At 38.0% G+C, this 17736-nt stretch overlaps 2 protein-coding genes across 2 annotated transcripts in view; both read right to left on the bottom strand.

Annotated features, from left to right (window-relative positions):
- Positions 1–5594, bottom strand: LOC119417539 (acidic mammalian chitinase). The gene is made up of 11 exons (XM_037684767.1): positions 5549–5594; positions 5448–5477; positions 5149–5353; positions 4911–4967; positions 4628–4793; positions 3348–3472; positions 3028–3151; positions 2762–2944; positions 2500–2616; positions 443–575; positions 1–352 (listed from the first exon to the last, which is right to left on the bottom strand). The coding sequence occupies exons 1-11, from the start codon at positions 5571–5573 to the stop codon at positions 69–71; spliced, it is 1449 nt and encodes a 482-aa protein (XP_037540695.1). The 5' UTR covers positions 5574–5594; the 3' UTR covers positions 1–68.
- A 5619-nt stretch (positions 5595–11213) lies between these two features.
- The window catches only part of nfascb (neurofascin homolog (chicken) b), a 15734-nt gene continuing 9211 nt past the window's right edge, over positions 11214–17736 (bottom strand). The window contains exons 16-26 of the mRNA XM_037684766.1: positions 17037–17107; positions 16699–16921; positions 16073–16188; positions 15473–15683; positions 15194–15316; positions 14743–14916; positions 14512–14643; positions 12888–12957; positions 11737–11748; positions 11551–11586; positions 11214–11459 (exon numbers count right to left, since the gene is read on the bottom strand). Coding sequence (XP_037540694.1) covers positions 11228–11459; positions 11551–11586; positions 11737–11748; positions 12888–12957; positions 14512–14643; positions 14743–14916; positions 15194–15316; positions 15473–15683; positions 16073–16188; positions 16699–16921; positions 17037–17107 — 1400 coding nt within the window. The 3' untranslated portion in view covers positions 11214–11227. The remainder of the gene's footprint in view (positions 11460–11550; positions 11587–11736; positions 11749–12887; positions 12958–14511; positions 14644–14742; positions 14917–15193; positions 15317–15472; positions 15684–16072; positions 16189–16698; positions 16922–17036; positions 17108–17736) is intronic.

Here is a 17736-nt window from a genome sequence, read left to right as displayed (position 1 = left end):
ATATTCTGCTTGTGTGGCTTTTACAGACCAAACATGACACGTTTATTTTTAACAAATAAAACATTTCTTTATGGCCAGTCACAGCATTTGCATTTATCATTGAAAACAAGATGAGTTGGGCATTTCTGTACGAATGTGTTTTCCTGGGAACAGTGGTAGAACGAGGTGCTATCCTTCTCATTACTGTAGAGTCCATCAGCCTTTCCGGAGCAGAACCCACTTCCAGAAGCAGCAGTTGTGGTGGTTCTGCCAGAGGTCGTGCTGGTACCAGTTGTAGGAGTAGCTGGGCTGGGGCCGCTTGTGGTGGAGGCCGATGGTGGAGGTGTGGTAACAGGAGGAGGAGGTGGAAAATCTAGGAAATAGATTTGGTACAATTAAATACAAAACACATAAATAGGATTTTACACAAGTGGAGATGATGTCATTGATGAAAAGTGTTTACCTGAATCAAGAAGAGAGCGCAGATAACCGATGAGGGGGTAGTTCCCTTGACCACAGAAGTGTCCACCAAAATCATCCAAATCCAGAGACCAGATAAATGCTCCTCCAAATTTGTTATCTTTCACGTATTGTGCCTACAAAACATCAGTGTGACATTTTGAATTAGATTTTATAATGTTTGTGGTACAATTTAAACATGAAAAACCTGCACTGAGATATTTTGCAATAAAAGGACATATTTTGTTTTTCTACAACAATGAACATTTCCTGCACTCTTGATGTTCTTGCTTTTATTGCATCATCCCAACATATGTTTGTCTCTTTAATTCATTTTACATGCCTACTTTATAGTGTTTTGGGTTGTGAAAACTGAAGCCCATCCCAGCAGTTATGAGTTTGTTTAATGGGCAGTTCCATCCTGATAATTCAGGACACGTTCATCTTGAGAGTCAGTGCCAGGATCAACACAAGGGCTAACAACCATGCACTCCTATGGTCAATTTAAAATCACTGATTAACTTTAAATGCATTGTTTGTAACTGTTGGACGAGCCAAGGTACCAGGAGAAACACCATGTGGGCACAAAACATTTAACGCTAACCAAGCTGTACAGTTCAGCTGAGATTCAAACTCAAGACCTTTTCTGTGAGCTCTGTGCTGACCACCAAAACAACACTGGGAAAGTTGGGGGTTCAATTCCACCAGCAGTCAGCTGGTCAGTTGAAGTGTCCCTGGTCAAGACACTGAACCCCTCATTGCCTCCGATGTGTGTCCCATCAGTGTATGAATTAGACTTTGTCGAGATCTAGTAGAGTGCTGTATAAATGGGTAAATGTTGTAAAGAGCTTTGAGTGTCTTGATAAGATAGAAAGTGCTATATAAGTACAACAATGTCCATGCTCAATAATCCAGGTATACAATCCAACAATTTTCAGTCAGGTCATCTGGACAGTTTCTTTTTTTTTGTGCTGAAACGTTTCACCTTCCATCCAGAAGGCTTCATCAGTCAAGGAAACACAGAACAGAATCAGTTTTGTGTTATATGTGCTATATAAGTACAGTCCATTTACCATTTATTTTCTTAGATAATTTTGTTTGAGGTATTTTAGAGATGTAAGCAACATAATATTGTGTATTAACCTTTATTTAACCAGGGCAAATCCCGGTGAGATCACAAATCTCTTTTGCAAGGGAGGTCTGGGCCTGAAGCAGCCTAACATGCACATTTCTTTACTGTGGGAGGAAACAGGACTACTGGGAGAAAACCCACACAAACACAGTAGAACATGCAAACTCCATACTGGAAAATATTATGTCCAAAAGCAAGGATTGAACCCAGAAGCTTCATACTGTGAGGCAACAGTGCTAACCACTAATCCATTGTGCTGCTAAAGTTTAGTAGTGTTTAATTTTAAGAATCGATTAAAAGCAATAAAATATAAAAATAAAAAAACGGAAATCTTTTCACAAAACAAATAAAACCACAACAATAAAAAGTAAAATAATTTTCCTTGCTCCTGGCTCCTCACACATTGATCTAGGATTTTTTTAAAATTGTCTTCTGACTCACAAATTGTCAAAATACAGCTTTTCTCTCTTTGACATTTTACATTTTGTGCTTTACAAATTTTTAATTTTAAAAGTCTTTGTGAAAACTGTATGTCTTAGACATCTGTCTATCCATATATAGATTTAACCATACTTAAAAAACAAACAAACAGGTTAATAATTAAAGCAATAATATTTGTTTATGATAAAATGATCCCATAGAAAATAACAAGATCACATCTTATTTAAAAATGTTGCCAGGTCTGAGACAATATTTGCCATTTAGGAATTCACACTTTGTAACAAGAGTGCCATCTTCTGCTCGGTTTATATTATTAAAAAACTGCATTTGTTCAAGAAGCTTCATCACCATCAGCTTCATCCAGGGTCTGTTCTCTTTCAAATGACATTCAGAGGAAACTGGCAACTAAAGACCATGATTTGTAATTGTTTTCTTATATCTAATATAGCTTTAAACATTGATGTAAAAAATAAAATAATATAGATCACCTTGATTTCATAGCTCTGCTTGTTGTCGAAGCCCACCCACTCGTTGCCTTTGACTGCATACGGCACCTTTTGTTCATCAATCCAGTGTGTAGTGGCTCCATCGAGGAACGTGCAGACCTGAATTTACGAGAGGAGATTCTACTTGAACGTTCATCATCATGCTTTGCAACCATTGTAACATGGATCCGTCTCACAGTCTAAATCCTTTGGTTTATCTTGGTGACGTTATTAACTTAAAACATTTTACTTCAAGTTTTCTGACCTCATAGTAGGACCAAAACCCAGCCTCTCGGGTATAGGGCCCGGCAGAGGCTGGTCCACTAGCTGGTGCTCCAAGACCTTGGTCAGCTGATGCTGTGCGAAACGTGCGTCCGTAAGTGGGAAAACCAACCAAGAGTTTTTCAGCAGGAGCTCCTTGATCTCTCCAATACTTCATGGCAAAGTCCTGGATCACACATAAAAAGATAATGAATTAAAAACAAATATTTGTTTCATCTTTATCCAGTATAAAGTTACAGTTTTCCTTACAATATTGAAGTATATGTGTTCGCCTTGATCAGAAGCGCTGCCGAACAGAGGGCTGTTGTGGCCAGTGTTTGGATCCCAGGCTCCGTGGAGGTCATAGGTCATGATATTTAAAAAGTCTAGTAACCTGTTAAGATGTACAGAGGAAATAAACAAACGCTTGTCAGTAAATATTCCTTAACCTTAACCACTGTTTTTGTTGTTTCTGTCGGGATTCAAATTTAACATAAAAAAAATCCTCACATAAGTGATTTGTCACTTTATTTCTCTGAACACTGTGTTTTAAACAATGTTAGGTGAGAACAGGAACGACAGGAACTCACTTGGACACGTCAGCGATCTCATAACCATTGTCAATGTTCCCCTTCCCTCCTGCCACCGCAGCTGTGAGCAGCAGCCGTGGCCTCTTGGTCTCAGCTGCCTCTTTTTCAAAAGCCGCAAGCAATTCCTGATTGAACGAGGAAAATATTCAGGGTCACTGTTGTTCATGTAGTTCAGTTCAAAAAGAACAGCCACGGGTTTAATCTTTACTGATCTTTGTTAAATCCTCAACCGTTTCATTACAGGGAGAATAAGTCCAACTCTGAATAAAGTGCACTTTTTTTTGTGTCTTTTTTAATTTTTTGGGTAACACTTTACAATAAGGTACACAAAATTTGCTTAACTACTAGGGAATGCCTAAGGAACAAATCAGGAGTCAATGGGTAGTTAACCAGTACATTCTGGGGAACACACATTCAAGCCTTATTAAAGGACTACTGGTTAGTTACCTTGTAAATGAAGAGGAACTAATGAACTAATGAAGAACTAATGGGTAGTTACTAAGGAAACCAAAGAGGAACGAGTCAGGAGCTAATGGGTAGTTAACCTGTACTTACTGGGAAACACACAGCTAAGCCTTATTAGGGTACTACTGGTTTGTTACCACAGAAACAGAGGAGACATTCTCTATGTGGGTTCTAAATAAACTCTGCACCAGTGAGGTCACAGCTCAAAACTGTCAAAACCCTTTTTCCTAGTGATTACTGATTTTATTACCCATTAGCTCCTGATTCGTTCCTCTTTAGTTTTCTTGGTAACTACCCATTAGTTCTTGATTAGTTTTGCTTCATTTACAAGGTAACTAACAAGTAGTCCCTTAATAAGGCTTGGCTGTGTGTTCCCCAGTAAGTACTGGTTAACTACCCATTAGCTCCTGATTCGTTTCTCTTTGGTTTCCATGTTAAGTACCCATTAGTTCCTGATTAGTTCCTCTTCATTTCACAGGTAACTAACCAGTAGTTCCCTAATAAGACTAGGCTGTGTGTTCCCCAGTAAGTACTAGTTAACTACCTCCTGATTTGTTCCTGATTCGTTCCTGAAGCATTCTCTAGTAGTTAGTCAAATTTTATGTACCTTATTGTAAAATGTTACCATTTTTTTTTTGGTCAGAAAAAAAAAAAGTTGCAGTATCAATCTAATCTATTTTTTCTTACATAACTTTAAACGTGACCAAATACTGGAACTTTAAAAGTAAAACTGTTTGACTGATGAAGCAACTGATGAGACTGAACAGCTTGCAGTTCTTAACGCAGATGCCTAATTGGGTAAATGTTTAACTGACCTGGAGGAGCACCGTGAACCTCTTCTTGTCTTCTAACGGACTTCCTCTTGCTCCAGGGTACTCCCAGTCCAGGTCCAGTCCATCAAAGCCATGCTGTCTCAGAAATTTGATGGAAGACTGGATGAACACCTGGCGGTTGGTGGGAGATGAAGCCATGATGGTAAATCTGTGAACATTTAAATAAGTCATTGGCTGCAGAAAGTTTTTTTTTTTTATTGTTTTAATGAAATTTGGTCCAACAAACTCATGTCAGCAGCATGTTTTATTTAGATTTTAGACTCACTGGGTTGTTCCAAAGTTCCACCCACCAACAGCCAACAGAGTCTTTAGCTGAGGGTTTCTGTGATGGAGACATAAACAATATAATATAAGTCTAGTTTTAATTTGTCCTATGCACAAGAGGAAGTCATTTTGGTTCCATCACCAGGCCAGAGAGTAACATGTGAGAAACTTTTTTTTTTGTAGTTTTAAGAAAACAACAAAAACAAAGTGAAACAGATTTTCATCCAGAAACAACTCACCTGATTTTTAGTGCATTAAAGGATTTATAAAGAACCTCATCATTCCACTCAAACGTTATCAGCTCATTAGAAGAGCTAATTATTGAGAAGGCATAGATAAGATGTGTGCAGAGGTTTGGATCCACGTTTTCAGGAACATATTTCCCTACGCCTGGTCGGTACTGGGACCAGTTGGTAAAGTAGCACACCAGCTTGGTCGAGGAAACTTCAGGAAAAATAAAAATAATTACAGTATTAGGTTTATGCTGTACGGTTTTTGTGATTCAGATCCAAATGTGAATGAAAGGGTTCATTCTTACCAGTTTGAAGACATATCAGAAGAGACAGTCCTGAAAAACAGTTTCGTTATTAATAATTTTCATCAAGCCTTTGAACAAATCACTACCAACAATTAACCTACCGGCTAAGACCGTCAGACGAACCATGTTGGTGTGTTGCAATTTTCTTTTACCTCAAAGCAATCTGAAAGAGTAACAACAGTGTATTACCATGCAGAGCAATATGCAGCATGCATTTCTCTAAAATACACTGCTAAAGCTTCAGCATCTTGATGACTGCGGTACCTTTCTCAGGTGGTCTGCTGTCAGTCTGGCTGCTCCAACCAAGATTCTCTTTTATAGACGAGTCAGGGCAAAGGCTGCACTCCTGGGATTTTACTGAATGCCTCAGAACAGGATCATTTTTTGCTATCGGTTTGGCCACATTTCACTGTGATGAGCTAATGTTTCCTGTTTTTATTGCCTGATAACTGAGGGTCACAGGACGAGGTTGTGCAAATTTGTCATTGTTAACCCTTTCAGAACAGCCAACTCGATGGTGGAGATAAGAGGAGTTGATAAAATAGTACGGTAATGTAGGTTTCCATGAGAATGTCATGGTACACAACCAACAACACATATCTCAGGTGACCTTTAGAACTGTACGTATGGCGTAACGGCTTTTATCTTTTTATCTAGAGGTTTTTACAGTGAAGAGGCAATGATAAGCATCCATCCATCCATTAATCAATCTATCCATTCGTCTACCCAATCCATTCATTCATCCATCCACTTCTGTCTCTTCTTAGAACAAGATGGTTTTAGTTTAAATCTATGGCTGATAAAGTGACTGGCAATATTTACAATAAACAATTCAATATCCTTAATTTTGAATTACTTAGATGCAGATGAAGGTGGCACATCTCTGGTCTCTGGCATGTATGATGCGCATCTTCTCAGATTTATAGTGATGCGATGAGTTAAAAATGCACGAGCAGGAAAAAACACTTGACATGATACGATTCAGTCCCTAATTCCAATAAAGTGCGATTCAGTATGTTAATTCCTTAGAAGGACATATGAAACAATACCGGTACTTTACAACAAAGCAAAGACATGATGCTTTATCATTTACTGTGACTAATTACTGTATTTATAACCAGGCCTTGCCCTAAGGTATAATAAACTGTTTAGCTTTGTTGTAAGAACATATTTTTTGCTAAATGTAGGTTATTATGTACTGAAGACTTGAACCCTGCTATCAACATTACAAGTTGGTGCCAGTATGTTTTTATTAGTGTTTGAAGCATATAAAACTCCACCTCTGTACATTTATTGTAAATCTACACACAATGTAATGACACAAAGCTGGGAAATTAGCAACAATTTCAAATATCTGACCATGAAACGTATGAAACTTCAAAATGAAAAATATGTAGGAACACTGATAATTCAATTATCCCAAGCACAGTAAGAGATTTATGGAAGGATGGCTGAAAAATGAAATAGTTCATGTGCTGTCAAGTTTAGAATGTAATGTAATGCGCTTTTCTGTAGGATAATGTGGTGCAAGTATTAATTAATTTTTTTCTGGATGCCAAGCTTTTCATTACTATTTGTTATCCTGTAGTCAGAACTATGCGATAATAAAAACTGGATTTCATGTAAAAGATGGCATCCATCCATTTCCCGACAGATTTTTCCTTCTTGGGTTGTGAGGAGCTGGTGCTTACCTCTAGCAGTCACCATACGATGTGATCGACAGTGTATGGGACTCTCTTTTGCCCTCTCTTTAAGGGTAGAAGTCAGACTGATGTTAACAGTTAGTATAGACCAATATCTTTTCTATCTTGTGTCTCAAAGGTTTTTGCAAAAAACTGGTGAATAATCAGCTAACACAATATTTGAAGGTTTTTAATATTTTGTCCAACACCCAATCTGGCTTTCGTTCAGGGCATGGTTGTGGCTGAGTGGTTAGAGCAGTCGTCCTCCAATGCAAGAGTTGGGAGTTCGAATCCACCAGCAGTCACATTTCGAAGTGTCCCTGGGCAAGACACTGAACCCCTCATGGCCTCCGATGTGTGTCTCATCAGTGTATGAATGTGATCTCAAAGCACTGATTAGTCTCTTTAGAATGATTTGTTCAATTAGCTTTGTAGAGATCTAGTAGAGTGCTGTATGAATGGGTAAATGAGGACACAGATTGTAGTGTAAAGCGCTTTGAGTATCTGGATAAGATAGAAAAATGCTATATAAGTGCAGTCCATTTACCATTTACCATTACGGCCGCTCTGAAAGTTCTCAGTTATATAACATCTGCATTGGACTCCAAACAGTATCGTGTAGCAATATCCATTGATTTAGCAAAAGCTTTTGACTCAGTTGATCATTCCATCATAGCCACTTCACCATATTAGAATTTTGGGACAGCCACAAACATGGTTCCATAATTATCTTTTGAATAGGTCACAGCGAGTGAAGGTTGACTCTCATACGTCACAGTTTCTTCCTGTTATGTCAGGTGTACCCCAAGGCTCCATTCGTGGTCCAAATATTTTCTTCATTTACAAATTATATATCACATTCTGTTAGTGAGGCCTCCATCCATTAACATATGCCAATGACCCTGTTCTACTGTATATGCTTTTGGTTCTACTCCAGATGAGGTTGTGAAGTCATTTGACATTTCAAGTTTTCTTGAAATCCAGCAGGCCTTTTCTGACTTAAATTTATCCTTAAATGCCAAGAAAACTAAATTTATGTGGTTTGGTCACGGAGGAGGAACCATACCCACCTCGGTGGATTTCACCACTGTAAACGGTGATATCAGAGATAACAGTTAATAAATATTTGGGAATTTGGATTGATGGTACTCTGTCCTTTTCACGTCATGCTAATGTTTTGCAATCTAAGGTTAAAGCGAAACTTGGTTATCTATATAGAAATCAATCTTTGTTTACACTGGCTGCAAAATACACTATTGTTGGAAAAAAAAACATTCTACCTCTGTTGGAATACTAAGACATATTTTACAGACATGCTTGTAAGCGTGTCCTTGATAAGCTGGACACAATTTATCACTCTGTTATACTGTATACTTTGTTATAAATGCACCTTATAGAACACATCATTGTCACCTCTTTTGTTAAATGTCCTTCTCTACATACTCTGTGAAATTCATTGGTTTACCCTCATTTATAAGACATTGCTGGGTTTTTCATCTCCATATTTAACTAATCTATTGCAAATAGCACCAATTTCGAAGTGTAAGACCCAATCCTCTCTGTATTTGTGGTTAACAACTCTAAAGACCAAGTCTTGCTGTGTCTCTGTGGCCTTTAGCTCTGCTGCTCCATCTGAAATCTGCTTAAAAACCTTTGGGTCTGACCTCACCTGTCTCAATCTCTAGTTTTAAAAATCGTTTAAAAGCTGTGTAACTTAACTATATATACTTGCAAATGTTTTCATGCTTCGTAATGTTGTCGTTTAACTTTGACATTGAACTGTTGTCAACGTAGATTATGATTTCCTTGTTTGTTATTGACTTCTATATTTTATTATTTGCCTAATAAAATTGTTTCCTTTCCCTTGACCCTACAAGTGTCTGTTGGTGCTTGCCATGTCAGCACTGTAAATAAGAATTTGTCCATCCATTTATTATCTTTACCCACTTCTTCCTTTTTTTGGTTGCGGGGGTCTTTGGTGCCCATGACCATCATTGTGTGAGAAGCGGGGTACACCCTGGACAGGTCTCCAGTCCATCACAGAGACACATTGAGACAAACAACCATTCACTCTCTCACTCACACCTAGGGACAATTTAGTTACCAATCAGCCTGACATGCATGTTTTAGGTCTGTGAGAGGAAACCAAAGTACCACAGGACCACATATAGACAAAAAAGAGGAACAATTATTCTCCTTTTCACTCATATCTGAGGTCTGTACAGTTTAGAGATACCAATTAACCTACATGCATGTTTGTGGTCAGTGGGAAGAAAGAGTCAAAAGACAACATAGATATATTATACAATATTGATATATGCTTATCTACAGATAAGATGTCCTTTTTTCAAAACTGATGGTTTTATGCAGCAAACTGGCCAGGGTTCAGAAACTTTTTTTTTTTTTGGTGGTTAATATATAAATTATTCTGAATTCTGAGAACCATTGCTTTATTCTTGGTTCAGAGGAGGAGACCGTTGAGATCCTTGCGCTAGACTGCAACGTACAGCCTGAAAAGAAGAGGGAACGCATCGTTTGCGTAAAGTTTGACTTACAAACGATATAAAGCTAAATTATAAATGTGTTGATTTATATTAGTAAAGTAAATGTGCAGACCAAAGACATACACATTATATTGTATGACTGAAAGATGAAATTGCATGTTAAGAATGACTCCAGGAACATGACACAGCACCTAAAGCATCTGAAATCCCAGCAAACTACCTAAATATAAATACTTATATTTTATTTAAATCAAAAAATATTTGCCTCCATACACAGCTGGTGTTAGATGTTAATTAAACATTGTTAGACAGAGATCAAATATTCCCAGAGTGAGTGAAATCAGAATAGAAATCAGAATTATGTTCATAATACTCTTTACAGATTCTCCACATGCTTTGACTTCTTGTTTTCCCATCAAGGCAGAGAGACGCTTTGTTGATTCATTTGTTGTGATCTTGCAAAATGAGAAAAGTTTGTTTCAGGAAGTTTGACATCGAGGCAAAGAAAGAACCCAATATAATTTGAAAAAAGCTTCAAATGATTTTCTTTAAGGTTGTGAGCTAGAGCAAGAATTTAGAGCTATACTGTAGAGTCTGCAGTGTACTGTAGAGTGTAGAGTATCAAAGTTCATGCTCAATAATCCAGGTAAAAATATCCAACAAACTTAAGTCAGGTCCTCTGGATGGTTTCTTTATGTTGAAACATTTCATCTTTCATCCAAAAGACTTCATCAGTCTCAGGAGTCACAACAAACTCAGTCCCATAAGTAGCACACTCACATCGTGGGCCAACCAGTTTGATGGTGGTAAGATGGTTTGTAGAATCCACTTTATCCTCCGTCGACTAGTCTGAGGCAGCCATGGCCAAAGTGGTTCAAAACATCAAAGCTCTGCTCCATAAGTTCCATCTTATCACCATCAAACTGGTTGGCCCATTATGTGAATGTGCAACATATGGGACAGAGTTTGTTGTGGCTCCTCGAACTGATGAAGACGAAACATTTCAACAAAAAAGAAACCGTCCAGAGGACCTGACTTAACTTTGTTACACTGTAGAGTATTTTGTTGTAGTGAGTGCTGTAAATGTATTAAAATGTTCTCCCTGATGGAGAAATCGGTTTGCAACCCTTAGATTCAAATAGCAAGCATTCAAAAAATAAATCAATATTTCACTGTTGTTAAAAACAGATAGAAGAAACACTATCGGTGTAAGTTGGCCTTTGCAAATGCTTTTATCAACATGGTTAAATGATCCTCCGTCTCTGGTTCGAAGATAGTTCAGCTTATGTAAAGATATATTCTCTAGACATATTATGTACAAAATAAAAGGTAAATCTTTTTTAACAGATAACCTTTGAAGGCACATCTACAGAAAAATGGTCCAAATGTTTTGCAGTGTTTTTTTCTTCCATGAATGTTGAGAAGTCTGTATGATTAAAGGCTCAACAGTAGCTCATTATCCAGCTGTTCTTTCCCACAAAAACACACGCAGACCTTCATTTTCTCTGGATTCCTACAGTTGGTCTTGAGGTTACAAGCAAAGGGAAGTCATGTGGCAAACATCTGAGTGATGGAGATGAAAATCTTTCTTGTTTTATGCCAGAGAGTAGATCGTATTCATTGGCGAGTGGAGCTCCAGACTTCCACCAAAGTCCAGCTCCCTGACATCCCTCCTGGTTCCCGTGTACTGTCCGATGAAGGAGCCGTCCTCGTTGAATGGGATTTCCCCCCCTTCTCCATACTCCACCAGACTGTCATCACTGTCGGAGCGCTTTATTATTGCTTCCACAGATGACTGAGCTCTTTGAAGGCCCTTTTCCTCCTCTCTACCAAAGCACACACATAATGATTTGTTGTGGCCAATTAAATAAAAACACATACAGCTTTTTCCTACAGGACACAGTAAGACGTACGTACCTCCGAGGATAGGGCAGAGTGGGGATACGTGCAATCCTAAAATAGCAACACATTCAACATCATTGTCAGAGAATATTAACACATTTCATCAAGTAATATTGGTATCAGTAACTTATTGCATCTCTTCAAAAATGTACACTTCAAATGTCAATAATGTCAGTGTGTGAGCATTTAGTCTTTTCATACCTTTCAAGGGACCTTGAGTGGTTCAGTGAAAAAACAACCGGGTTGGGTTTTTGAAAAAGAAAGGTTTAAGAAAGAGTAGAGTAAAAAAGAAAAACAACAAAAAACAAAACAACAACAAAAAATTAGTTTTGGTTTGTTAAATTTTTACTCAAAATTAGATCAGACGTCTTGTTTGATTTGTACTTTTATCACATTGGAATTTGTTCACACTTAAAGATGCTCTGTGAAATTTCTAAACATTACAAACCTGTGGCACAAAATGTTTTTCAGTTGATTCTGATTTTTTGTGCATTTTGACCTCATCTTGGCATGTAGCACGATACACGCTACTTTTATTACAATCATATGCATCCAAAGGTAAAGACGTGTCTTCCAGGTAATTATTGTCTGTATGGAAGCCATAATTTGTTAACTCTGTAAATATTTTCCATTAGTTTTAGATGTCCTTATACATAATCAAGATGAATATTTTCTGAAGTAATGTTTATAATGAAACGTGTAAAAGTAGTAAGAGTAAGAGTTATGTTGGGTCTTCTTTATGATTTACAAATTGATAGGTTATGCCATGGGTGTCCATTTTTTTAATTTTTTTATTTGTCAGATACTGTTTAATGTTGAATTTCACAAAAATAAAATGGTCAGATCCAATGTACCAACCCCAAGGTTTAAAAAAAAAAAAAATAGTGTTAACTTGTTTTTTATTTATATGCATTTTTCTATTCAGTGCCCTGAGATGACTTCTGTTGTGACTTGGCACTATATAAATGCCAACTCATATCAAACCTGAACTTATGTCTAAAAATCTGTTGTTATTGTTTTATAAATAAGCAATATGCCTTTATTGCCTCACAAAGCTGCTTTACTTGATCAAATTGATTGAAGTGAATGCACAAGTACACAGCAACACGATATAATAATAACTACTGTTGTCATATAGAATTAAGATAGTGTTACAGTAAACTGGAACAATTATAATAACGGATGTGTTATTTAAACTATATGTAACCTTGGAAAATAAGCAGAATTATTTTTGGTAGATAAGATGTAGCACACACTGATTAAAGGTTTATTTTTATATGATACATTTATTTTAAAAAGTAGTAACTTTTATGACTGTTTGTCATTTTTGTTATTTTTTTGTCAGTTCTTACCGATAATCAAATGATCCCTCTTGATCTTTGTCATCTACTGGCTCCAATGAAATGTCCTTTTTCTCCCGAACTGAAATTAAATGAAGCCACATTGTTAAATCAAAGCAAAATGTTTTTACAGTTCGAGTGCAACAAAACTTACAACAAACTTAAAAATAAAATAAATTGTAATCTCAATCATCCAAGTAGATAACAACAAAAATGGTTAAATCATGTCAACTGGACCAGTTTCTTTAAGTGAGAAATGTTTCTGAACCACTTTGGCCTTGGTTGTCATTGGGCTGTTTCTGTGAGTAGCAAGTTGGCAACCTGGCCTAGTCCAGCTACAGACATGAGGTGGAACACCTGGAGAGCTGGTGCAAAGAGAATAACCTTCACATAGACGTGAAGAAGACAAAGCAGATGATCGTGGACATAAGAAGGAACAAACACACCTACACCCCCTGAACACAAGAGGATCTGCGGTGGAAGTGGTCTCCAGCTATAAGTACGTGGGTGTGCACATGAATGACAACCTCAGCTGGAGCAACAACACCACCAGCCTGATCAAGAAAGCTCATCAGAGACTCTACTTCCTCAGGCGGCTGAGACGAGCTGGTCTGGGAAGCTCAGTCCTCACCTCCTTCTACAGGTGTGCAGTGGAGAGCATCCTGTGCTCCACCATCAACGTGTGGCGTGGAGGCTGCACAGCTGCAGAAAGAAAAGCTTTGCAGAGAGTGGTGAAGGCTGCACAGAAGTCTGTTGGAGTCAGTCTCCTCACCATCACAGACATCTACACCTCTAGATGCAGGAAGAGGGCCACCTGCATCATGAAGGACTCCACTCACCCAGCACCCACACTTTTTGCCCCACTCCCCTCAGGCAGGAGGTTGAGGAGCATTAACCCCCAGACTGAGGAATAGCTTCTACCCTGAGGCTATTAGACTCTTGAATCTCTAACTAGAATAATCAATGTGAAAAAAATCACACCGTGTTGCTGCTGATCTGTTTCATGTTGATGTGTTCATGCGTGCTCATCTGCTCACACAGACTCATGTTCGTGCTGCTGTTCGGCATAATGTTTTTATGCTATTAGTGCTTAGTGTATTTTTAGTTAATGTTTTTCTTAGTTCATATCTTAGATGTTATCATTGGTTTTCTTTTACATTTTATTGTTGGATGTAACTGGGACCCTTTGTACATAATTTCGTACCACCACATGTACCACATGGGGTGGAACGCCACTAAAGAATCTCTGGCTCTGACATGTGATTGCTGTTAATGATGATTGATTGTTTTGGATGGGTGTGCTCTGCTCACGTGTTAAAAGCCTACTTCTGAGATTCCAACAGGAGATTCGCTTTTTGTTGTTACAACAAACTACTAATATTCTTTATATATTATATAATTGAACTTGTTTTATTGCAAACCATTGACAAATCTGAACTTTTATCTGACTTATTGATAAAATGAATATTGATTTAATTGTTCTGGCACGAAAAGTACTGAAAAAACACACAATTAAATGTAAATCAATATGTTTGCTTCACTGTGTTTTTCATCCAGTAGTGTAAGTTTTGAAATCTTCAGCTTGCATAAGTTGTCAGAGTTGTAGCCAGCTCTGATCAGAAATGAGACCCTGTACCTGGATATTTGCCCCCTCTGCTCCTCTTGATGAAACAGACTGTAAGAAGGATGAGCACAATAAGTGCCACAGCGCACATTATCCCAATGAACCACCCCTGAGTGGTAATGTCCACCTGGTCCTGAGCGTATACTGAAACACAAGCATACATGATCAAAATCAACAGCATCTTGACACCGTAAAGTGGTGGACCTCCACTTGTGTTGATGTGCTGAAGAAGAAGCATATTACTTTCTGTGGTGTAATGAGGGGACTCCTCCGTATGCCATTCTCCTATTCCGATCCGAGTTCGTGCGGCCACAGAGAACCTATAACGAGTGTAGCGGTCAAATCGCCGGACTGAGAAACTCGTCACATTAGGCGGGAACTCCTCCACCCTGAGCTCTTCTCCCCGGCTTGCATTCACTGAGGACATTTCAGTGCACAAGGAGAACTCGACGTTAGTCCTATAAGAGTAAACTATTTTACTTTCACATAGAGCAGCTACAAAAGTGCTTATTACCCTCTTGAAATGCGACTTTAGTCACTTTAGGCTACTGATCCTTTAATGCACATATCAGAACGCTATTGCCTCAGTACTTGGATGGTGCCCACTGCCATTTTTAATGCAGTTGCTGTAAATGATTAGGTCCCTGTTTCTCTGAGTGTATATGAGATGGTATGGGACAGTGTATCGGCATACCAGTCTGGTGCTTTAGGATATATCCTGTGATGATACCGTTGGGCTCTTCTGGCACGTCCCAGTCCACATAAATACTGTCCAGATGTCGTTGTTGGATCCTAAATGATTTGGGAGCAGATGGTACTGTAGAAACAAGATCAGTGAAATATGCAATAAATAAGTTCAAGTTTCATGGACAAAATTTTAAGAAATGACTTACTCATGCATTATAAAGATTTTTTTAAATGTGTTTCATCTCCAATTTAATTAATTAATTAATTACATTTTTACTGTCCTCACCTCCTTCTGGTGTAGAGAAGTGGATGTGATTACTTGGCGGACCTTCATACCGGCTGTTTGCCACCACTATGTACATCTTATAGTTACTATATGGCATGATCCCAGTAACAACACCTGAGGGTTCTGGGTCATTGTCTGGAAACACCTTAGACTTCACACCTCTATTAACCCACAGCCACCTCAGCTGGCTGCTGTCCCTCCAGTAGTATACCTGAGAAATGAGAGGCAGCAGCACATTCAAATCCATCAGTAAGACTTTGAGTGGCTGAAATATGTTTTAAGCATTTTAGTCCAGAACCAAATATCAAGTCAAAACTTGATTAAAATTTTATTAAATAAATTAATAATTATTACGTGAAAATAATTGCATAGTTTCTTGCCGTAAAAGTTAATGTTCAGTGCAGCAATAATTAGACAGTGCTTTCTGTTTGCTGGAATACAGATTTCTTGTGAACTTTCTCCCCTCTGTCTAAATGTCTTAGAATGAAACCATGTCCTATGATTCATCGTTATCTCCAGCTGACCACCCTGGTGTGGAGTCCTGAGATTTTATTGTCTACTACCATGCATTATGACTTGTTGTATTTTAACTAGACACACCTTGTATTCTTTCAGTTCTCCCATGATCGATTCACGTCCCACTGAGTCCCAGTGTATTGTAACCTGAGTGCTCTCTATGATGGACACTCTCAGGTTCAAGGGGGCAGAAATTGGACCTTTGGAAAAACAGAAATGGCATTTTGTCTTTAAAAACAAAACAAGAGATATTGAAAAAAACAAACAAACTGTAAGACACTGAAACAGAGGTTGTGCCCACAACAGTAGAAGGGGTTACTTTTCAGAGGTCAGGCATGATTTCCTGTAGTATACAATTCACCAAAATAACACAATGAAGAAAAAGTCCAAAATTTGGGTGTGAAATCCCCAAATGTGTTCAGATAAAAATGACAGGACACCTGCACTGGGTCCAAGAGACTTGCTGTTGCACATTATACAACTGTGAGAGTATGGAAAGGTTTATTCTAGGATATCTTACACGACCCTCTACTGTGCAAAAACCCATGGGGGGGGGGGGGGGAGAGAAGTATTGTTCTAAGAGACAAAGTTTCATCCCTTCACTGAATCTTTATTAAGGTACACCTAAAATATTTTGTTACACTTTTTTTGGTGCTTCCTCTCAGTTTTCTAACTTCTGTTGAAATGTAACAGTGAATTCACAGACTTACGGTCTTCACCAGAATAGCCAACGACCACAGGCGACTCTGGTCCCAGCCCAAAGTCATTGACAGCCTGGACTTTGATCTCATAAGGAGTGAAGGTATCGGCATCATAGATATAATATTTCAGCCACTTTGTGGTTGCATTTTTCCACTCTTCTCTGGAGTCTCTCCTTCTCCACCACACCAGATATTTTAGGTGTGGTCCGTTCCACTCTCTATAGGTCAAAGGCTGCAAACAAAACAATCAATTGAGTCATGTTGTAATTTTTGTGTTGAAAAGTTTTGAATTTGGAATACTGAAGGTGAATACTGCAACTTTATGGTGTTATGTATTACTTAATTACCTCCCAGCTGATTTCCATGTTGTTTCTCCATGTACCCACACCTTTCACATTCTTTGGTATGACATCTGGGGCTGTGTAAAAAAACAAAACAAAAAAATCCAGTTCACTGTTAAAAAAAAAAAAAAGGTCTTGATTCTGGAAAACACTGTATTTATCTGAACAAAAATCATTTTAAACACCATTTGTTAAATATGATTTTATCTAATCTTAAACAATATTATTAATCTGGCTTTTATCAAAGGTAGATAAAAAATTGCTTATTAACTAATAACCTAATGCTATGCTTCAACATCAGATAAATTCAAAGCCCAAGGCAACAGTGTGTATTCTATATTACACTCTAGGTTTCCTAAATTACATATTTTAGGCTCCCTTCACACTGGTTAATGATCCTGTTATATCATAATAAAAGCAGACAGCAGTAGACACCCCAGTGGTCTATGTAGAAGCTTGGCAAGGTCTTCAAGTCCATTTTATATGATAAAGAATAATAATCTATACACCAATGTCCCACAAATAATGAATGTTTGCAGTTTTTGAGATGAGTGTTTTTCTGGACTGGAATCGAACAGGGATTACAAATAAAAATTAAAGTTTTTGGTGCAAGATATTCCAGTGGGTAGTTACACTATGTAGAAAACCAGCAGTAGAATATTTTTGTTTCTTGTACGAGGCAGCGCATAGTGTTCTTTATCATATA

Source organism: Nematolebias whitei, chromosome 11, assembly GCF_014905685.2.
Source record: "Nematolebias whitei isolate Nwh7 chromosome 11, NemWhi1, whole genome shotgun sequence".
NCBI lineage: Eukaryota > Metazoa > Chordata > Actinopteri > Cyprinodontiformes > Rivulidae > Nematolebias > Nematolebias whitei.
Note: the sequence above shows the minus strand (reverse complement) of the source record. Positions and strands in the feature narration are given on the sequence as shown.

What these genes read in the sequence shown, in the direction of transcription:
- LOC119417539 (XM_037684767.1), bottom strand. Translation starts at nt 5,573, where the DNA reads ATGGTTCGTCTGACGGTCTTAGCCG. An exon ending in TCGTCTGACGGTCTTAGCCG is followed by an intron (nt 5,478 to 5,548) that starts GTAGGTTAATTG and finishes ACTGTTTTTCAG; the next exon opens with GACTGTCTCTTCTGATATGT. An exon ending in TGGAACTTTGGAACAACCCA is followed by an intron (nt 4,794 to 4,910) that starts GTGAGTCTAAAA and finishes AAATGTTCACAG; the next exon opens with ATTTACCATCATGGCTTCAT.